Source organism: Leucopleurus acutus (assembly GCF_964270905.1).
Source record: "Leucopleurus acutus genome assembly, chromosome: 1".
Taxonomy (NCBI): domain Eukaryota; kingdom Metazoa; phylum Chordata; class Mammalia; order Artiodactyla; family Delphinidae; genus Leucopleurus; species Leucopleurus acutus.
The window spans coordinates 80123186-80147214 of NC_139142.1; the positions used below are offsets into that span (position 1 = coordinate 80123186).

At 40.0% G+C, this 24029-nt stretch overlaps 1 protein-coding gene across 1 annotated transcript in view; it reads right to left on the reverse strand.

Annotated features, from left to right (window-relative positions):
• MEIS2 (Meis homeobox 2) overlaps window positions 1-24029 on the reverse strand; it is a 199659-nt gene that overhangs the window by 4282 nt on the left and 171348 nt on the right. The window contains exon 10 of the mRNA XM_082845671.1: window positions 1-28. This exon is cut by the window's left edge and continues 31 nt beyond it. Coding sequence (XP_082701797.1) covers window positions 1-28 — 28 coding nt within the window. The remainder of the gene's footprint in view (window positions 29-24029) is intronic.

Sequence of the window (24029 nt, forward strand, 5' to 3'; positions counted from 1 at the left end):
TACTATTCTTCTTCTGGCATTAATAAACCTGAAACAGAACAGAGACGTCCAGTCAGCAAATGCAATTTCTGTGCTCCGTGAACACTTCTGCACGAAAGCTGCGGAGAATACAACACAGTCAAACATCTACGGAAATTATCTTTTTAATTCAAAGGCAATTTTCCCTCTCCATGTTCAAAAATAGCTGACTGGATCATCTCCTCCATCATCTCATAATCAACTCAAAGCTGACTTGCTAAAAAGGCTCAGGAAGGGAAAAAAAGTTTTCCCTGAGAAAATTTCTATTAATTTGCAATTGTGCTTCTGCCTCTTGAACAAGTCGGAATCTGGTTAAAGTTCACAGGCTGGAAGATTTTCCCCCTTTCCCTAAACTCGCCATCACAGGGAGACCCGGCTTCCCCTTGCAGCTGGTCATAAATGGAGACCAGGCTCTGGCACTCGGCTTTCACAAGGTATTGTTAGGTCAGCAAAGCCATCAATTAGGCTGTCTGAAGTTTTATCACCAACACAGCAGTAATAAGTGCTGGCCAGAAAGACTTCTGCTCTTCGGCAACTCCTGCAGTTTAAGCCTGTAAAGTTAGGGGTCACTTAGAGGTCAGTGCCAGCTGGGGGCGGCCTTTCCAGCCTAAGCTGGGACACCCAGGGCAGGGATAAGGTAACTGCCAACCATAAACCCAGCCACCTTTCAACCTACTAGAAAGACAGAGCCTCAGGTACACATGGTTGATATTAGAGCCCAAGAAACATTTTCAAATCAGGTGGTGGCTGAATCACAGGAATGTAAAGGAGAAGCACTTATTTCGTATAGAAGCCTGGATCTAATTTTGCTGGAAATCCAAAAATAAGTGCCTACTTCATGTTACTTTAATGTTTAATAATGCCCATCAAATATTCATGTACAGAGTAAGATGATAAGAAATCTCCTTTATTTCTCCAAATTTAATAAAAACAAAACAATGTTCTACCATTTGCGAGTTATACCCCTGTCCCCATGCATTTAATGACATGCATTCCCCACACGCTTGAGCTGATGCACAGGATTCACGGGCTGCATGTTTTCAGGGGGGACGTGGAGGGAGGGGGATGCCTAGCATATAGCTAGCTGTTCCTGCAAAACATACCCATGGATGACGTTTCCCAGTACTCCCAGTTTCAAATCTTCAGTGCAGGGGGACTTCATGATTAATGAGTCTACATGGGGTCACAGGCAGGAACTGAAAACTCATTCTTTGAAATTAGCCAGGAAAATTCTAGTGTGTTGGCAGCTCTGCGCTCCCATGGCGTTAAAGTCCCTTCTGTGGAGGACAGCAGCCCACACCTGTTCAGGCCTCCTGTGGGCACTCTGGTGGGAATACAATTAGACTGAAGAAAAATAGCCTCTAGAAAACCGAAGGAGTCTTTTGCATATGGGGTTTGTTTGGCAAACAATGGACTTCTTTATTACTTAAGAAAGCGTAGCTCAGATTGTCAAAAAATATCACACCCCCTCAGGTTTGGGGAAGAAAGTGACAGCTTATGAGAGGTGAAAACAAAAAGAGAGTGGAAACTGCGTATTTATTCCCACTGGGCACCTTAAGTGGTGCTGAGGAATATCTGACCAGATAGATCACAAAGCCTTCCAGAAGTATCCCTCAAATCAGAGAAGGAACTTAATGGTCTCCTCTTTCCCTCACTGCTTTTACTGGGACCAAGGAGGACTGACCTGAGAGTTCCACCCCCAGAACTCTTTTCACCAGCTCAGGTTAAGACCAATTGAGATGCTCAGGAGAGGAGAAACCTTGCCTCTGCTCCTTGAAGTTTCTAATGGAGGACACACATGGCAGGGGTTTCACCTCTTTTTATGTGCTACTAATCCCGGTTTTGTTTTTTCCTATAGGCCAACTCTTTAGGTAAAATGAATTGCTATTTTTTCCCTTTTTAATTTCACCCTTTTACTCTTTTATTATTTACATCTGGAGGTTGTTCGCTTATTTATGTCTTTCTCTCCAGTTCCCCCAAACACTCCCTTCCTCACAGAGCCGCAAGGCATCATGGTCCTTAGTTCTCAGCAGGAGAACTCCACACTGTCTTCAAACAAATAATTACTGGGAAGGTTAGAGGTTCACTCAAAGGTCATTTCTTTGGATACTAGTCAGAATGTTTACATTAGTAAAAACGGGGTCATCTCAAAAGGTTGTTCAATGGGGGATCCACAACAATGCAGAACATTAAAAAAAGCAATCTGTGTGCTCTCAGGTCTTTATAGAAGCGCTGAACTTGGAAATGCCACTCCAGTGTTACATTTTCAACTAGTTACCATGGCATGGACTGGATGTTCACTAGCAGTTATGGCGATGGCCTTTCTTCGCCCAGTTCTACTAAACAAATAGGCAGAGAAGCCTCTGAAGGTTTTCACTAGATCCTTTTACAAAGGGTCATAGAGATTTTGCTTTTTTCACTAGGGCTCCAGTTAGCCTCTCTGAATTGTTGTTCTCAAACAATGTTTGTGATCCGTAGTGCTGTATCTTGCCAGATTCCTGATTCTACCACATTCTTTCAAATCACGCAGAATTTTAAAAACATATGGGCCCCAATTTTTCAGAAATCTCTTAACATACAACTCCTGCCAATTGTCAACTCCCCTGATCTTGGGATATCTTATAAACACCATAGATGTTACTATGAAAATTACCAATGAATGAGCTGACTGTAAGAACACTTTAACACTAAAAAATGAAATTACCCCCCTGCACTGATGATCCACGGTCTACTCTTAGAAAACACACCCATGTACATAAAATGAAGCCATTTAATTACAGATTTCAAAAATCCAATTAGGAGTAATTTTTATTTCTTTAATATCAGTAATGTGAAATTTCCAAATATGGTCTTTCCCCAAAATTACATAACATGAACATTTTTTCCACTTCCTCTGATCTATATTTTAAAATGAAGTTATTCAGTGCTCAAACAGTAAACAGAATATCAAGTTTTGATTCTACTTAAAATCTGAAGAGTCTAAGTTGAAAACAGACTGATCTTCCATCTTTCAAGGTCCAAGCTCCATTCATATGGAAAAATGCAACTCACTGGTTCAAAGACAAAAGACATCTTAAAAGGCTCAAAAGGTTTCCTGGCTATTAAATGGGTCTTACAAAATAACATTTTGATGAGTTAAGTGTAAATGAATCAGACACATATGGATTAAGTTATCCTTGAATTTCACACGGGTTTAAAAACTAAGGGGAAAAGAGGGTGTTGGCAAAAACATTTTGGACTTTGCCAAACCCAAAACATTTGAAAAATTGCTGAAGACATCCAACTAACCAAAATGCAGCAAGATGCACCCAACTTTAATGAAAACCCCCGCAAGTTATTTCCAATCCAAAGACTGTTAGGTTTTTCATCTGTATCTGATATTAAAAAATTCTCTAAGTTGTAATGTCATCCCAGAATGATTCTGAAGTTGAAGACATATACTTTTCTATTGGTACAAACTATTTCACCCGAAATCACAGAGTCTTCTTAGATAGCTCTTAAAAGCATTCTGAGGTTTGTACAACTTGCATGTAAAATATGCCATATATGATAAATGCCATAAATGTGCTAGTAAGCCTAGTGCCTTATCCAGATTTCACTTAAAAAATATTTTTCATTAGCCTCATTGTGACTTTTTTTAAGGGCTAGAGATAATTCCATTAGTGACTCCTTAGGGAATGAGTACCCTAAAGTACACTAGTCCCATTGATTTGTATTGAACACAAAGTTAGTATCCAGGCTCACAAAAGCTCTGGAGAGGATCTACTAAGACTATCTACTTTCTCATTAAATTTTACTAAAATAGAAAATGCATTAGTATGTGTGATCCTTAAAAATTATATACTTAGACAGTTAGTTTAAAAATAACTTAATTATAGAAATAAATTCAATGACTTTCCAAGAATCATGAGGACTTTTTGAGTCAACTGAGAGTGAAAAAATATATATCTATATATTAAAAAGAATAAACCCAAGAGAGGAAATTATCATTGAAATCTCGTCTTGTCTTGTTGGAGAGAGGTCTTCTGGAGACCTCTCCCACAACCCCACCTTAAGCCCCAACAAAAGAGCCAAACTTTTCTGCAACCAAAATCTGACGCGGTAACTTTTCTTTTAAAGTGTTTTCACTCCCCAGCATATTTCAGATTGATAGAAGTAGACTTAGGTGTCATTCCTGATTGTTGGTTGATTCCTTTTCCTTTCTCTTTCTCCCTCTTTTTAAATGGCTGATAAATCCCTCTTTCTGGTTCACTAACTTCATGCCCCACCTGGTAACCCATTCCTTTCGGCAGCATTCCTTTTGTTAGAAAGCGCAGGCTTCCATGGAGTCAACTGGAAAGATGCCAGCCCTGAAACCCTCTGAGGGGGAATCAAGAATCCCCAGAATTGAAGCTTTTGCATCGTTTGGTCTGGTTAAGGAGGGGAGCTGAACTGCTGAAGAGGGATCCGATCAATTGGGAAGAGGCGTTATAGGCAGCTTGGTGACTGGGGACCTGTTAAAAAATGAAAAACCTCTGTTTCTCCACTTTCCCCAGCCATGAGACTTCATCAGTGAAGGTGCTTATTCACAAAGCTTGCTACTGGTTGGGGTGTGCAGCAATGAAGCCTCAAGAGGGGCAAGTCAGTTATCAAGTTTCTTCATTTTTTTTCTTAGTTCACAAAGAAAGCATGTCTTTTTCTGTGTGTGGTTATGGCTAAGAGTGGGGCTTTCTCAATGAGATACATTGAAAAGGCTGAATCAGTGAATTAAGCAGGTTTGATGCCTTTGAATGTGTACCCTGACACACAGATGATTGAGTCATGTCTCAAACATAAGTTTTTCACAGGTGGCCAGATAAGTGGGTCTTTTTTCCCAGACAACTGTGAGCAAAGTATGGTAAACAAATGAGATCCATGGGCTACTTAGAGACACATTCATGGTTCATAATTAATTTCCCAGAGCTACAGCTTAATTTATAATTTGATAGATACTAGATTGGTCTACAGCTCTCAAAACACCATGAGCTAATACTTATAAATTTACAATATGAAAACGTGATATTAATCTGGAATCACACACCTTTTGTAGCTTTATGAATAGGCCTTGAGCAGTGGAGTGTTTATGCTGACATGAAAGGCCCTGGGCAAAATTATCAAGTAGCTCATGCTTATCTTCTGATGAACCTTTCTAATGTGTTCTTTCAAAATTCTTTCTTTTATCTAATTCTTCCCTCAGGTTAGGAGGGTGCACATAGGTTCTTTACTAAAATACCCTACTTTGGGTAAACGCTTCTCAGTTATTGTTCCATAGTCCAGACTTCTCTGTAGAGCAAAGTGATGAAGAGCATGGGCTCATTCCTTGTTGTGTCACCTTGGGCAAGTCTATGTAAACTTCTAAGCCTCAGTTTGATTCCTATCTATAAACTGGGGCAAGAGTTGGGCCCAGATTGTTTATGAGGATTAAGGGAGATATTGCACGTAAAATCTTTGTGCCACAGTATCTGGCACACAGTAAGGGCTCGTTAAATGTTAGCTTACACTCAAAATGCATCTATCTCATGTCCCCTCCTAAAGAGCTCTGTTCTCTTATGGGCAATAATTCAGACTAGGTGGGTTATTATTAAACAAAGCCATGCTGAGTTGATAACAGGGTAATAATGTGCTGTACCCCTGCAGGTAGCATGTGTCCATGCCATGGGGTCTTCTCAGAGATTACAGCTAATACAAGTGTATAATGCCATGGTGGGGATTTTAGACACTGGAGTGGGCATCTCCTGGGGGGCTGGGTAGTGGGGCGAGCTGTTTTGAAATCACTCTCTTAACGGTTCTCTAGATCCTTGCAACTCTGTGTTCCATGGACGAGCCACATCAACATCCCCTCAAGCTTGTTAGAACTGCAGAAATATAGTGGTCCCCACCCTGGCACTACTGACTCTGAATCAATATTCTAAAAGATTTCCAGGTGACACATGCATATTTAAGTTTGAGAGTTTCTGCTCTAGGTCACACACCAAATACATGATCCAGTACTCTTACTAAGAATAGAAACTTGCAAAGATCAAGTTGTAATCAAGAACCTTAGCTGTGAAAATGCACATACTATTCTCTTTAGTTATGTCAGATCTAAACAGTCCTTTAATCTCTTGTCTTGGGCAACAAACAATTTATAATAATTTAATACATTTTACTCCATCGGTAGCTCCTAAAGGAAAAGTTGGACCAATAAAGTGTTCTTGTGGAAACTGTTCTCTCTCAGGAATGGATAGCAGGAAAATGGTAGATTTCTATTTTTATTTCATGTAATTCTGATCTGTTTGAGTTTTTAACAATAAGTATGATTATTTTCATAATTAAAAAAGTGTTTAAAATGGCCTGGAGAATTTGGCATCCTATTTGACTAAGGCATGTACAGCCAACAGTAGAGACTTTTTAATAAAAGTATTTGAGAAATTCCTCTAAGATAGGGAATTATCTTTTATTTTCTTTATAATACTGAGCAACAATAAACACTATTCCATAAGTATAATCACACCCAATGGCGCGTAACAAAACAACCCAGCAGGTTATGATTTTGAAGCACTGTTACTCTTCCAGAATGCTATCAGATTATTCATGTGCCGCTATTTATCATGCACTATAAAAGTGATCTTTCAAAGCTACTTGAAAGCAAGGGAGGAGAAAATACACAAAGATCCTTAGCTATTCATATCTAGGATCTATCCCCTTAAAGATAAAATACTAAGTCAATAGACATAAGTGGTAGTATATTACCTCATCCTGTACATGATTTATTGCAGATGGAAATCAACTAGAAACTGAATTACTCTGAAAGTTTTACTACTGACATTAAAATTCCAGATCTGTATACCTACACTCCTAATAGTGCTTCTGAAAGCAATTCTTTACAGACACGGAAGATACATCTACAGCTTTGTTCGGCTCTATCAGCATAAAATGCAGGAGTAATTGTTCTCAAAATTACCAATTATCAAGTACCTGTTCATCTATCTGAACACTACTGCCTGACTGGGCTTCGAAAACTCAACCAGTCACCTGACAATCAGTTTCACACATTTTAGCCGGTTCTCATCCTGTTCCTAGCCATTTCACGCTAACAGGAGAAGATCCCGACAAATCTAGTATCTCTTTAGCTTTCAACATCACCTTTGATTGGAGTATTAATTCTATATCCTACTTCTCAGTGGAAGCCACCTAAGCATTAACTTGCCAAAAATACACCAAGCTGTTTAGTAATTATGTATTAGCTATGTTTGAGGAGATCAAGGTGCACTTACATGCCCTATGCTATGGATATCTCTTTGATTAGCTTGTCATCTGCTCGGAAGAAGATGTAGGCGGATTCTCCCATACAGTCTAGCAGGCCAGCTGTTAGCTGCCTGTCAAGCCCTCAAGTGGACAAGTAGTCCAGGAGCAAAAATGTCACTCCTTTGATCTGGCAAGGAGCAGCTGCTGATTTATAGAGTAGGACTTTGTTCTTCCGTTCTATTTTACTTTCTTTCCTAAGGCAGAACCACAAAATCCAGGAGAAAAAAAAAAGTGCCGTTGCCGGCAACATCAACAAGCTCTGACAATTGCAACAGGGTTTTTCTTGGCCCGAACAAAGCTCTCAGGCATCTCCTTTGACGCTCACCTTTCCCCCTCCTCTCCCCCTCTCCCCACCATCTTTTGCAATGCGGTAGTTATTGTTTAATTCAGCTTCTGTAAATGGAATGGACTGTGGCCAGCAAGCCTGGGGCATAAACACACCTGTATGAAAGGAGTCTTATTGTAGCAACCATCTACAAGCAAGCTCTCATGAACCACGCGTTCCTGAGTTGAGAAAGAATGCTCCGTTTTTCCTGACAGCAAATTTTACCCTGAGTTTCTACTTTTGGTGCCACCAGCCTATGATGACCACGTTTGAACTGTTTCCTCTTCAACAGCATTACACCCTTTAAATCCAAGAGAAAAAGGGATTCGATTTTTTAAATCTGTGAGCAAACAGATCCATCCAAAATGTTTATTCACCGTCTATAATATCAATCATTAAGCCCCGAATTAAACAACGTCCTGAAAAGCTTTTGCAAATGCAGTATCAAAGATGCCATAATGTTGATTTCGTTACCACTCATTTATACTGACACAGGCTTCCCTGAGTAATATATAAGGAAAGAAATCAACCACAAAATCTCCATAAGCCATATGCGTCGCCTTGCTAAGAACTAAACTGGTTTCAAACGCATGATCCCGTTCTCAGTGGATACATCTGTCACGTCAGAGATGTCCTGTCAACCAAGTGGAACAGGAAACAATGTGGCCTTGAGATAAACTGTGAGAAGTCATTAGCCATATGCATGTACGTATGTGTGTGTATACATGCACATACACATACATGTATGTATATGTATGTGTACACACACACACACACACACACACACACACACACACACCAGGCAGGCAATAAACTTTGCAGAGATTAACACCTGGCTAAGTTTTCTGTTCTGCTGCTGCTGAAAGGAAGGGTAAGAAGGGTTATCAACTCTAGAATATTTAGACATATAACCACATAGGTCAAAGACAGAAACTTTGTAGGCAGTGGGAATGCTGAAAATGATGGAGAAAAGAAAAACTGCTAAAAATCCTTGTTTTTCTGCCATCATGCCATGTTCTAGTGTTTGCTCTTTTCTCCCCTTTCTCACTTTCCAGGGCAAACAGACATTTTTCTCAGCCTCATTCCTTGCTTTATCCTATGTTCCCCAGGGGTCAGTCAACAGTTATTCAGCACCTACTGCCTCAATGTCTCGAGAACTCTCCTAGTAGAGCTTTCTCTGGGAGAGCATACGTATCCCAGGGAGAGACTGGGTTCTGGAGGGGAAAGGTGAGGGGGTAGGAAGGGCAGCAAGGTGTAGAGAACAGGGATTATGTAAGGCCTCTTTTCATCCTTTTTTGGTCCTAAAAACTTTAGAATGAGTAAGTATTAAGCTCCACAGTAATCTGTACATGTGTCACACACTGATAAATCTTCTACATTCTGTACCTAACAAAAGACAAGTTTAATAACAAAATATGACAAGATCATATATAATAAGAAATTATATATAATATGTAAGTATATAATTGACTGTATATGACTGTGTCCATATTATTTAAAATTTAAAAAATGCAGTTCAAGCCTTTAAAGATTTTTACTCTTTGCAACCACAGAAACAAATTGAAAAGCACAATTTGAAAATACGTAATAATTACAAATCATAGCAGTCCACACTCAGTAAATAAGTGTGATGGAGTCAATTAGAGAAGTCAGATGACGGTTAATCACCGGATTCTTGGAGGAGGGAAGTTGGACCAGATTAAAAGCGTATAGATTATGGGAAGGAAGGAAATAAGGAAATGGTGTGTGTGAAGACACCGAGGCAGATCAGGCTGTGCGCAAGGGAGGGTGCAGGAACTGACTTCAGACAGGCTCCTGGTTTTGGTCTGGAACACATGGCCACAGTTAATAGACAAGCTGGTGGAGGAGTTTTTATTTTTCCAGCTTTATTGAGTTGTAATTGATATGTAACATTGTGTAAGTTTGATATATAAGACTGTGTAAGCTTAAGGTATACAATGTGTTGATTTGACACATTTATGTATTACAAAATGATCAGCACTATAGCATTAGCTAACACCTCCATCACATCACGTAATTACCATTTCTTTTTCATGGTGAGAACATTTAATATCTATTCTCTTGGCAACTTTCAAGTACATGATACGAGACTGTTAATTATCATCACCAGGCTTTGCATTAGATTCCCAGAACTTATTCATCTTCTAACTGGAAGTTTGTATCCTTTAACCAACATCTCCCCATTTTCCCCACCCGGGTGGAAGTTCTTGAGTAACAAACTGAACCTCTGAAATTCCTGAAGAGTGGAATGATGAAATATGGTGCTTGAGGAAGATGTATTGCTGAGAGCTATGTATGAGTTGATGAGAAGCTAGAAGCTAAACGGTAGCAAGCTATTCTAATCCAAGCAGAAGAGGGAAATAAAGTGAACTCAGACTAAGGTGGTAGAAATACAAAAGAAGTAGGCCATGTGGCTTGGCGAACTGCTGATGAATTGTGCTTAGCTGGCAAAGAAAAGATACAAATATTAACGATATTAAAAGGATAAACCTGAGAATCTATGTCTGGTATGCTATGGTATACACTTGATGAAAATTGGAAATTTCGGAGGAATTCCTACTTGTTGAGATGAGGAGAGGCAAACCCAGCTTTCCAGATGTTGCCTTTGAGTTGACAGTGGGACTTTCAGGCTGACAAGCTCGTCAGGCCACTCAAGACAAAGGACAAAAGAAGAGTGAAAGTCTAGAAAGAAGCGACTTTAACTTCAAACCCCTCTCATCTCCTCAAATCTCCAAAACTAGATGAATATTTCAGGCTGTGGCAACAAGTATAATAAACTGCCTAACTACTTCCAAAAGAATTACTTCCTCTTCATAGATCCTGCAGATCTTACCAAGTCCTTTACCTAACAATGGCTGGTCAAGTTAATTGTCAGTAAAAACCTTTATTCCTATTAGGTCCAGCTTGCTTTTTCTTTTAATTCTGAGATAATTTGTGTGACTGGATTTAGAGGGCAATGGTAATAATGTACTGTGTACTGCTAAACAAATTGTGTTTCACTTCATACTCTGTGGAAGTTCCAAAAGAGTTTTAAAGATTGGAGATGGGAAAAATATATGGGAGACTGTTTGTTTTTAAGACAATTAAGGGTGGGTTTTCTCCAGGTAGTGACAACTAATTTAGAAGAGAATTGATAGGACAAAGTGTTACATTGAAAAGGGACTCCATTAAGTGTGATGGCTTCCAAATTGTGTCCTCCTTTCAAACAGTATTTTTCTTTTTAAACGGGCTTTTAAAGTGAAAACTATAGCACTTCACCCAAAATGGTGTGGAAACAAATGGTTCTCAAGTGTCTATTCTTCAACTCAGGCCAAGCCATCCCAACACCAGCAATCTACAGCCACTTGGTGTTTGGAGGGAAGGGGTTTGCATGAGAATGTCCCCGTGGCCCTTTCATTTGTCTGTGGGGCTCCTTTTTCTAAAGCAGCAGGGGAGACCTCAGAGACCAGCGTGGCATGCCAGGAGTGTTTGGATGGGCCAGGCTCTTATCCTTCTTCCAACTCTCCTGCTGGTTTAAAAGAAAGAATGTGGCAGAAGACACATGAGGAAAGTGGCAACATTCTTAGGGCCCTTTATCAATACCACTGCTTTCTTTAAATTGTAGCTTGGTCTCTTGTTTGAGAGGCTGAGATTTTAGCACTTTTAAAGGGAACCATAAGTGAGAAATCTCCTAGGTGTTAAGCTTTAGAGTGGCTTCAACCCAAAATAAGAAAAAAAAATGAGATTAAAACACAGAAAGTCAAGTAATATTAAGAAAAAGATCCAACAAACAAAATACCATAAATATGCATATATGGTACAGTCTTTCTGTTTAAACCAAATGGTATTTAACCAGTTTATACTGGCATCTAGTCCAGGTGCCAAAGGGGGAAGAATCGAAGATTTAAAAAATTTCAAGGTCACTTCAAATAACCTATAGTTCTAACAGCTATACATCTAACAAAAATCTTTAAAAATTATTATGAAAACATATGCCATTATGTCAAGAGGCAAAAAAAATCTATTCATAAACATATGACTTAATGTCTTCACATTTATGATGATCAGACATCAAAGACCAAATTCCAAATAAAATTTCTTCACTGCCTTTTCTTAATAACAAATTAAACATCTTTTACTTTGATTTGCAGCTGAGTAGCATTCTGTATCTTCTTCAGAGATGTTATGTGCAGTCTTTCCAATGTGACGGTATTATTACCCACAAAATTTTTAGCATCATCCCGTAATCATAAAAGACATAAAATATATCTTTATAAATCACAAGAGACTCAGCAAACCAGCAGTTATGCCACATCTGCTTTAATCCTTAAATATTTTAGCTTTAGAGGGTTAGTGGATTTCTTTCCCCTGATTTGCAGAGAAATAAAGACATCAACTTTTGATTCCTGTGTTCCAGACAAAGCTATAGTCTCCAACAGACAAAGAAACAAACACTTTGTACTGCAATTTGAAAGGATCTGTTTTTTTGCATATTCACATTTCACATCTATCAGAATTTCCTAAAGTGGCTTACTATTAGAAATAGAAGGGCTTCCCTGGTGGCGCAGTGGTTGAGAATCTGCCTGCCAATGCAGGGGACACGGGTTCGAGCCCTGGTCTGGGAAGATCCCACATGCTGCATAGCAACTGGGCCCGTGAGCCACAACTACTGAGCCTGCGCGTCTGGAGCCTGTGCTCCGCAACAAGAGAGGCCGCGACAGTGAGAGGCCCGTGCACCGCGATGAAGAGTGGCCCCCGCTCGCCGCAACTGGAGAAAGCCCTGGCACAGAAACGAAGGCCCAACACAGCCAATAAATAAATAAATAAATAAATTTATATTAAAAAAAAAACCCTTTAAAAAAAATAGAAATGATAGCATTTGAATGATCTCCATTTTCACAGTAAAGATAAAGTAACGTAAAAATAATTTAATTTACAAATTGGTTTAACTGCTATACAGTAATGTACATATAAACAAAAAGGCAATTAATAAGCATAAAGTTAATATGCTAACATGCTAGGAACACACTATTTCTTCGGTCTGGGATGGCCTTTCTCCCATGGCTATCTGGTCAACACACCCTTCAAAATTCTTATCAGAGAACAGCTTTTGGAGGTAACGTCTCTGATTCCACGGTTTGAGTAAGAAGCACTTCTTCAGTCAGTAGCACTTATAGCTCACAGGCCCATCACAGCATTGATTCAATACTATAATCACAATTTACGTGTCCAGCTTCCCACCAGGTAGCCCTAGAAAGCAGAACCACATCTTAATTCTATGTTATTGAGAGTGTGTCAAGCATGCAGTACATCCTCAATAAAATGTATAGTGAACGAATAACTAAATGGCTGAATGAAAACAAGGTTCCTACGTCTCGGAAATATGTTGAATTGAGAATGGAAGAGCCCAGAGGGATTTTCTTGTCCTCACTTTGCAAGTGGCTGAATAGCTGAAACCCTGACGAAATAATATTCCCTAGAATAGGGCAGAGCTAATATGGGAAATAACTCTGGCTTCCTGGCTCTGTGTAGTTATCTTTGCACTCAAAAACCACTAAAGATACAGACTAGAGGCATTAGCTGAAAGGTGTGAATCCATCTGGGCATTAGAGATGCCAGGCAAGTCCTGTGTACAGGGTTGAAGGAAGAGAAGGACTTGACTTGGCAGAAAGTGGGCACCAGACTTTTCTAGGCTGGTGAACATTGGGGCATGATAAGTCCAGTTGACTGAGAGAAGAGAATAAGCTGGGAGTAATGGGAACTGAGGTCAATGGAGTATTCTGGTGTGTGTGTGTGTGTGTGTGTGTGTGTGTTTGGGGACAGAGGAATAGTGAGTAGAAAGTGAAGGAGTAAGGTTTGTGAGATGGAGAAAGGAAAGAAGAATAGAAAACTTCCTTAAAATATTTTTTTCTCATTATATCTTTCTAAGGAAGGTTTCCCAAATTGTGCTCTGAAGGACACTGGTGTCAATAGGTGTTCCTCCAAAACAAAGGTGGTAGGTCAAAGTGTGGTAGGGAAACAGCACTAAGTGAAACAAAGTAAAGATGTGTTCTTTGCTGCAAGTGATGTCGCAGCTTTTAATAGCTTTTTAATAGGCTAATATTATGAATCTCTAAGAGGGAATAATGGTACCAATCAATTCTTAAGTGTAGTTATTAAGATTTTGAGGGGCACTAGGGTTCTAAGGATTTGAAGAAAAATGAAGCAGTGTTTTTTTAACCGAAATTGTATTTTTAAATCATTTATCTATTTGAAAATAGGATTTCCACGTTCCTACTTCCCCAAGTCAGACTCAGAGATAGAGAATCATTTGAAGGGCTCTTGTTTTATATATTACCTGTTCACAATACCCCCTCCCAAGATTATTATAAAACCTGACTACTCCATTGCCCTTTGACCCCCAAAAATGTGCAGGCTGAAAATGTTCTCTAGAATTTCTCTATCTCAAAGGTAGTTTGATCATTAGAAGATGATGTTAGGCTGGGATGTCTTCTCTAACCTTTCCCTTTTGCTACTTTTCTCATATTTTCTTACTCAAAGAAATATTTAAAAAAAAAACAACAACTATCATTGGGTATTTTGCTATGTGTGCCTAAAATTTATGCTTCAAAAATGATTCAGAAACTGAAGACTAATCTTAAATCTGGAGTTTTTTTTTTTTTTTTTTTTTTTGGCAACACCCTCTGCATCTTTCATTAATCAGAACTAAAATTGGGCTGTGGCCATCTAACTTTAGCATGTCTATTACATGTGTTAGAGACTTCTGTGTATGGAGGGTGGGAGATGGGGAGGAGAGAGACAGAGGCAGAGACAAGATGGTGAGGGGAGCATGACATTAAGGAAAGGAAGAAATGAGAAGGGAAAAGAGACAGGAAAAGAGGAAGCGCTGCTTTGGATAAAGTACATCAATGCACATCCAGCTTCTCCCTCCGCTCCCCTCCCCTCCCCTCCCCTCCCACCCCCGCCCCTGCCAATCCTGCTTTCTTGTTTACAGAGTGTACAAGTACAAAATCAGCTTTTACTTGTAACTGTGTTAAACACCACCTGCCTGCCCTCTGAACCTCACTGTCCCAGGATGAGGTCAGCCCGGTGAAGGGCTCCAGTTCTATAAGCAATCCTGTCATTCAGGCTAACAGCAGTGATTCGCTCACAGGGGGCAAAAATGACTCAATTGTTGGGCTTATTGAACTCCAGGGAGCACAGCTACTCTATCATTACCATGGAGTGCAAACACCCTGAGCTCTGTTTTGGTCCACTTAAAATTGCTATTTGCTGTGAAGGATTGGCAAAGCAATTCTTAAAATGATGGGGGTGAAAGTAAGGCGAGTGCCATTATGGGCTTTTCCTTCCGTTTAAGCAGAAGTAAGCAGTACAGGACTCGTTCTGAGCCTGACCCACTTATTTAACCTTTTGTTCACTTTGCTGTATTAACATATATTAACTGGCTATATAAGCCCTGGGGGGGATAACCACCTCATGACCAAATTACAGTTCCATTTTCATGGGTAACCTCTCCTTGGGTGGAAATTAAACCCCAACAGAAATACATGGTAGGTCCACACAGAACTGAGGAGGGATGCCCTCAGACAAATGCTGAATGCCAGTCCTGCAAAGACCAGAGCAACCACAGAGAGGTTGGGTAAATTATACACTAGAGGAACTATTTGAAAAACCAAATAAATTTAATTAAATAAGTTACAAAATTATCTTCCCGTCTCTTATCTACTCCCCTTGGTTAATATCCATGACATACTGATGTTGCATAATTGCTCTTACGGAATGCTGCAGCTCAGAGCCATAATGAGCTGCCCTTGCACAAAGGCAGCAAAAGTGGTTTCCCTACAGAGTTATCTTCTCAATTATTTATACTTGCAACACTTTCACATAATGGCAGTTTTAAAATCAAACAAACAAAGCAAACCGTACAATAAACGAAGGAGACAAGAAGGTGCAGGGACCTTCTCTTTCTTTTTTGAACACCAGAAGGGAGAGGCAGGCCATATAGAGTCAGCTGAATTTGGTTCCTCGAAAAGTCTCAGGGGCCCTGCGACCAGATGACATCAAAGCATTTGAGACTGCCACCTTGGTGAAGGATTAGACATGCTCCGCATACCTACCTTGCTTTTAATCTGTCATATCCAAATATATAAAGGAATGCAAACTTAATTTTTGCCTTTTACAAATTGGCCTTTGAAAATTCCTAACCAGAAGCCTTGACCCCCACTCCCAACTCCGGAAAAAAAAAGGTGCTAAACTGTCAAAACGATGTCAATGTACACAGAGAATGGCTGTGTGTGTCACAGTGGTCCCCCAGGCAGCAGAGGGGCTGGCCAGTTTTTACGGTGCTTGTTTCCACTGTCCACACCTGCCTTTGGTTAATCACTCAAAAACTTAACAATCAAAAGAGAAAAAGCTACTTTGTACTTCTACTAAATACGGATATACAAAATAAGATAAAGGGTATATTTAAACATTATGGTAAAATTATAATATTATTTCTAATATTTAATTGTGGAATCTCTTTGAAATGAACTGTTACTGCTGCCATCAAGTTCCAACTTATTTTGTTCCTAGCACTCAGCTTGGTTGCCTCTTCAGAGTAGATGTTCAATGTTAGCCTGGTTATTTTCCCAAGTTAATCTACAGATGTGCTTGAAGAGCTTATATTTTAAGAAATTAAAAGCGAACTTTCGACCAGACATACATTTTGGATCTGCATAAAATCTGCATTTTGTTTAAGATTCTCCATGAACAAGCATAGGTTCTAGCCTTTTAGGAGGAAGTTAGTTACCATCTTTACTTAAAGAGTTATTCCTCATCAAATGATGGCCAGTCATGTACCTGTGATTAAAGATATTCACTATCAATGCCAGTGAAACACAGCTTTTTATATCACCTACCAGTCGGATCCAAAGAACAAACTGTTAAAGCAATTATTTCCTTAAAGTCCTGCAGAGAAAGATTATAAAGACACAGTAAAAATACTAATTTTAAAAACCTCAAAATTTGTCTCTTGCGATATGCCAATATGCACACACATTGAATTTACACACACACACACGCACATACATACACTTGCTCTTCATTAACGCACCTTACATGCCTTGTGACTTTAAATCTCTCTTGTCTTGACACAGTTAAAAAAAAAATTAAGATTTTTTTTTTCCCCCAAGTACACAGGTACTACTGTGAAAGATCAGAAGGAAAAAAATATACCATGCTGAAAGGAAATCAGACCATGACCCATAACCTGTCTGAGGACAGGCTGTGGATGGGGTCATCAGAGGGAAGCAGTTGGGACTGAGCTGGGATCCACTATCTTGTGTTGCTTCACTCCCGAGAATCCAATGAACTGAATATCATATTGTGGGCCACTTGCTGCTTCTTACACCTCCTCTTAGCCATGGAGAGCTAGGAATGAACTGTATTTTGTTGGCTACTTCCTTTCGTTCTGCCACTCTTACCTCCAGGGTCAAATCATCTGGTAGTGTGGTGGGAGCTGAAAGGTTGTGGACCCAATTCTACTTCTCAATATAAAACTACACCCTACTACTTCACCTTCTAGCAGCAGTAGACACCTTCACCTGAAAAGTGATCTTTCCAGGTATGTGCACGTGTGGTTATGGGCTGGACAAGGATAAAGGGTAATACATGGAGAATGCAGATGATGGTAAGAAAACTCTTGTGCCAGAAAATTAAAAACACAACCTTGCTGTAGTCAAAGATAAATGTGAGTGAACTTTGATGTACCGCAAATATATCCTATGCCATTCACAACATATTTTTCAAAGACACTGATGCAATAGCTAATATTCGATTAATCATTATGTGAAAGATTAGTTAAACGTTGACGTCTAGAAGAGAGTTGGGTAGTTTTGGGTTTTTCAAATATGGGTAAGTTCTGAAGGGAAGTCTCAGATTCTGTGAACAGACTCCAGTTCATCTGAAAAGCACTCCCTCTGGCAGTCAAAAGCAATTTAAAGGTCAATAGATTATGGGTGGAAGTGAACTGGTTTGGAGAGTAAAACCAAAAGCTGACTGGGGTGAGAGGATATGACTTTCATCCCTGTGAGGGCTCCCACTGATGGGATCAGAAGTTGCTAGCAGTGTCTTGAGTGCAGTAATATTTCAGGGCCCTCAATTCCCAAACATGATAGGTGCGTAAGAAACGTTAACCTCGATTTTTTTCCAGCTTTCCTCAACCGCCGTTAACAGCCTCTCTCTTAGTAGAGCAGCCAATTAACCAAGCATTAAAAAAAACCCCACAAATCTATATCAATAGCTTTGCACACAAAAAGGAAGATGTGTGAAGTAAACACTTAATCATTGCTGTAAGTGATCTGATCCAGGATGTCTAACAGCCAAATAAATTGAAACAGGCTATGGTTGAAAAGACTAATTAAAAAAAAAATCGGAAGAAATAACATATTTCTCTCCTTTCCTTTAAGCATCCCGTATATTTGCTTTTATGTTGTAGTTCACAGTAACCGGCCTTCAGCTTACCCTTGACTAGTGGCAGATCTGATAAGGGGTTGGCACAAATATATTGAACCTGGTTTACAAATCGTTTTGCAACTTCCTTTCCCAGATAAACATAACCAAGTACAACTTCTGAGAAAAAAAAAAATTGTGTTTACTTGTCCTGTGCTTAAGGATTTTTTTCTTCTAAATGTTCCCTCAGGATGCCTGCTTGCAACCTAGAAAAAGCTTGGATTTCAGCTTCAGTCTCCAAGGTATTCTACGGTTCAGCTGGGCTGTGAGCTAGGAGGGAAGCTCTCTACCTTGCTGATTTAATTAACAGGATTCTTTTCATTATTATGGGGATTTAGTTTCTCCTTGCCTTTCAGTGTTTGTGAAACACTGATTTATGTTTTATATTTTGAAGGAAGATTTATTGTTCTTTGACAGCTGAGGCTTGGTAAATTCCTGGCATTGAAGGGACCCCAGGGAGGTGTCACAGTTGCCCTGCCCTGCCCACCTATACTCTGTCATCTCAAGGGCACCCCTCCAGAAGTGAGAAGAGCCATCAGCTGTTCAGTGCCCATCCCACTTCTCCTCCCTCAGATAATTACGCCAGCAGGGGTTGGCCTGTTCCCATTTATGAACGGTGGTGTTGGTAGGTTGATCAGCAAGCATGAATCACCGATTTATTTATGTGAAGCAAACAGTCCATGAATCTTTGGGCTGGATCTAATCTCTTGATTAAATGGAGCTCATTGAATTAAGTGGTAGGCTGTGCTGTACTTATGACGATGACCACGGCTGAAGCAAGGGCAAATATTCTAAATAGGACAATATTTATTTATCAAAAAACAAAATATATTCGAAGTTAGTACTATGGAAAATCTGGCAGGGAGGGTCATCATGATTCTGTTGGATCATCACTCTTCTAAACTACACAGTCCATCAAATTCTGACTCAGAGAAAAAGTCAAACATTTAGTGAAAACTCTGGAAGACTCATAGCAAATTTATATTTTGGGTGAAAAGTGTCACTTAACGCCCATGATTTGATTATAATCAAAATCTCAGGGCTTCATAATTCACCTTCACTCATATTACTATAATTAGAAATTATTGAGCTAGGCACTAAACTGAGCGCATACAAATATCCTCTTATTTAATTCTCACGAAAACCTACTGAAGCAGGTACTATTATTAGCATTCCCATTTTCTGGTTAAGAAACTGAGATTTGGCAAAATCTAATAATAAGCCTAAGGTCACATTGTTAGTAAGTGGCAAAGGTGGGACTCAAATCCAGTCCTTTCTGACTTAATATGTTCTTCATGGATATGTTATGCTGCCTCCAGGGTGTATATACTGATAGTGAAAAGAAGGTGTTATAGGCTGAACTGTGTCATCCCCTAAATTTATATGTTAAACTCCCAATCCCAGAATGTAACTGCATTTGGAGATAAGGTGTTTAAAGAGGTGAGTTAAAGTGAAGCCATTAGGGAGGGAGCGGACACCAATATGACCCACGTCCTTATAAGAAGAGGAAGAGGCACCTGGGATGCAGGAGCTCCAAGGAAAGACCCTGTGAGGACACGATGAGAAGGCTGCACCTGCAAGCCAAGGAGAGAGGCCCCTGAAGAAACCAAACCTGACGACACCTTGATCTTGGACTTCCAGGCTCCAGAACTGTTAGAAAATACATTTCTGTTGTTTAAGCCACCCAGTCTGTGGTATTTTGTTAGGGCTGCCCTGGGAAACTAATGCAGAAGGTAACATGGAAACAAGAGCTGGAAGAAAAGCAAAAGCAAATTTTTGCTTTGAAAACATGGTCACTTCCTCTGCATACCCACTGGAGACACCCTACCCTTGATGGCATGAGCTCCTGTCAACCTTCCACACACACTACTGTGAGCCCCTGTTTCCGTTATTAAGAGAGTGAACGCTGGAGAATGCACATGGGATGCTAAAGCACTCGGGACAGAGTCAGGAGAAGTGTGCCGCTTTATGGGTGAGAAAGGCCGTGTTGGTCCATCAGAGAAGGGAAAAGGAAGGAGGCTGGTGACGCAGGTGGAGATGGTTCTGGAGTTATCGAAAGGATCTGCCTGAGCATAGCCTCGCCACCCCCAACACAACTGGGGGCTAGCAAGTTAGGAGTATTTAGGGTTACTCTTCTTGTCTTCTCAGGAGAGGTCAGCAGCTGAAACATCTCCCGAGAACCAGGTAGCATCTTTTTTTTTCTTTTTTAATTAATTTATTTAATTTATTTATTTTTGGCTGCATTGGGTCTTCGTTGCTGTGTGTGAGCTTTCTCTAGTTGTGGCTCGCAGGCTCCAGAGTGCAGGCTCAGTAGTTGTGGCACGTGGGCTTAGTTGCTCCACAGCATATGGGATCCTCCCGGACCAGGGCTCGAACCCACATCCCCTGTATTGGCAGGCGGATTCCCAACCACTGCACCACCAGGGAAGTCCCCAGGTAGCATCTTGATAACAGCCTGATCATGATCTTGTTTAGTTCTAACAGACCCTTTATCTGATATTCTCCCATTCAGGCAGGAAAATGGAGCCAATGTTTAGACCAAACATAAAATGGCGCCTTGGAAATTATTTGAGTTCTAGACCAGAACTTTTGTCTTAATCTAGATTTATGAGCCAGTAGGTTCTAAGGGAGAATAAAGGAAAAATATAGAAAAAACATCTAATTCCACAGTGGTTAGCGGTTCAATTTTTTTTTTTTAATCAAGAAAAATGAGTGTGGGGATGTGGTCCAACTGGTGGAGAAAAAAAATACACTAAAATGAGCTTTCATTCCTGATTCAACAAATCCAAGCTAATTTTCTCATTCATCAGTGCTGCAGGGTTATATGAGATTTATTCTTTCAAAATTTGAATTATCTTTGTTTATTCAGTGTCTATCAAGAGCCCGAAATTCAGAGAGTAGCTCTGTCCTCACAATTCAGGCTTCATAAGTTTTCTCACAAAGTATCCTCTGCAGATTTTAATCTTCAACCATACTCTAGGGAAACACCTGGGTGAAATGTCACCTGGGGCCACCAAATAATCACCACACTGAACATAACCTAAAAGAGTTTTGGGTCCACGAAAGAAGGAAGCCAGAGAACACTGGCTTCCTTCTTTCATTGAAGAAAATGAACACAATGGCGAGGAGTCTGTGCCATAGACATGCATAGGATTTCTCTATACATGGGGAAGAGTTGCACAACGGAGGCCTCTCCTTGCCTTTCTCATCCCTACATCACCTACAGTGAATCCCATTCCCATTATTCACATGGTATATTCTCCCTCTGAACAGTCTCCTGACTGTCCTGTTTCATCTCTTTCCTCTTATTAATAGTCTTTGATTGCTTGTAGAAATATTGAAGAAACAATGCTTGATCCCGTGAATACAGTTTTATTCAGTTTCTGCTGCCTAAATGGCATTGCACTGAGAGCCTTACGGGGAACCTGTATGAGAAGCCACATTTACCAAGTGAAAAAAAGCACTAGATTTGGGATTAATTTCATGCCCCAAGGATCTCCTAATTTAATTGGACAAACAAGATGATACACCTATCCGTCAACATGTTAAATTTGATGTGATGAGAGAAACAGCACAACTTAATGGAAAGAGCACGTATTTTTAGAGGCCTGGGTTTGAATCCTAACTGTATCACTACTCTGTGGTTTGGGACATGTTCTTTAACTTTTCTGTGTCGTAATCTCCTCAAGTGTAAGATGAGAATAAATTATATGACCTACTTGAAAGGGTTGCCCTGAAGATGAAATGTATTGGAAAGGCATCAGAACATCATCTGAGAATTACACAAAAAAACTTAAGTCATTCTAAAATAAATTTCCAACGTTTACAATCCTCCAAATACTGCAAGGCATACACAGATGAAAAGCTTGAGTCTTACTCTCAGAAAGCTGGGGGTTTAACAGTAAAGAGATACCATGCTACAAGATGAGAGTCTTGGTGGCAGCACAGTGGCCACTGGTATGCAGAGAGGATGGACATAATGTGGGTGAGGCGGGAGGGGGACAGGAGACCTTGGGCTCTCTCCTGAAGGATTCCAATAGGTGGAAACGGGAAAGTTAGAAGGAGGGAGAACATACCAGGTAGAGGAAATTGCTGAAGCAAATGCATAGAGAGAGCAAGTGTTTCGAGCTAAGACGCTTTGTAGAAGAGGTACTGGATTGAAGTAAGGAGATAAATTTGAATCCTGGTTTGCAATTTCCTAGCTATTTGACCTCTCTGGTTCAACACTTCTCATCCATAAACTAGAGATAACTCATAAGTTTATTGTAAAGATTAAGTGTTTAGCTAAATAGTTGGCATATTTGGAATACCAGAAATTGTTAATGTACTTTTTTGAAGTCTTGGAAAGGGTAATTAGAAAAACTCCCAATATTACCAAAATAACCCTAATGCATGTCTAACTTATGTGCTCAGTGGCCCAATCAAAGCATTCATTTCTACTATCAATTAAACATTGGAGGAAGAGCTTCAAAATTTATGTTATTAACTTGAACTTTGTCATTATTTTATCTACAATGAAACATCATTGGAATGTCAATGGGAAAAAAGGAAATAGTAAATGAGACAACTTGAATTTTCAACGATTTCATTAGACTTTGCCTTCTGGGTGTTTTTTTTGTTTTGTTTTTTTGGGCTTTTTTGCGGTACGCGGGCCTCTCACTGCTGTGGCCTCTCCCGTTGCGGAGCACAGGCTCAGAACGCCCAGGCTCAGCGGCCATGGCTCACGGGCCCAGCTGCTCCGCGGCATGTGGCATCCTCCCGGACCGGGGCACGAACCCGTGTGCCCTGCATCGGCAGGCGGACTCTCAACCACTGCGCCACCAGGGAAGCCCCCTTCTGGGTGTTTTATTTGTCTCCCTACACCAGCATGGATAAGCATAAACCCATTGGTGGACCTTTGTTCAGAGATCACAAATTATTCATCCAAATATTTAAGCATATAAGAATAACATACTTATCCTATTTGTTGTTCCCTGAAGTCAAGGACAATGGAAGCTAAAATATCTAGTGGTTAGAGGATGGGTATTAATGTGGGAGTGAGAAGAAGAAGGAGAAATGGGGGCTGGAGACTAAGGCCTCAGAAACACTTAGCAACCTATACTTCTCTTCAGTAACCACCTTTTTTTAATTCTTAGAAATCTTATAAGGATGAGGGTGAGAATGATGTAGAACTTACTTTGCCGACTAATAAAAAAACAGGTCTGCTAAAACTCTTTATCTTGAGCACACGTGGGATGGTGGTTCTAAATATGGATAGCAAAGGTAGGAAAAAAGACCTCCATGCCGACTTTTGACACAGGATGGTGTCTTATTTCTCATGTTTACCAAGTGAAGAACAATCCTGACCTAGTTTATGAGGTACATTCTCAGAAACACCTGTGTTCTGAGCATAAAATAATTAAGAAGTAACATGTTAATGATGTCCTTAATTTGAAAAACAGGGAAACATCTGCAGAAGTCATGCAGAGTCATGTTGTTCCACATCCTTTCTCTAGAATGAAACTGACCAATCGGACATACACGGGTGGAGGTTCAGAACAAACCAACACTCGGCTGGAATATATGGAACAGAAGATCTGGTCTTCTATTGGTAAAAGCACGCCTTGAAGGCTTCAGTAAAATCAGAAAAAAAAAAAAAAAAAAGAAAAGAAAACCTGTTGTTCAGTTTCAACCCTGAAGAACCAAATAAACCTAGTAAGTTTTTTATTTCTTAATCAAAAATGGTATATAAAGTTCTCTCGAATATAGCCCCTGTAGAGTAAAGCTGCCAAACCACCTTCGATACATTTTTAACGAGATGTTTGCCCTAGAGATAGGTATCACCAAGAAAAGATGTCCTGCAATGCCTGTGAAATATGTGGGATTGACTTGAAGAGTGCTGTGTAGCCCC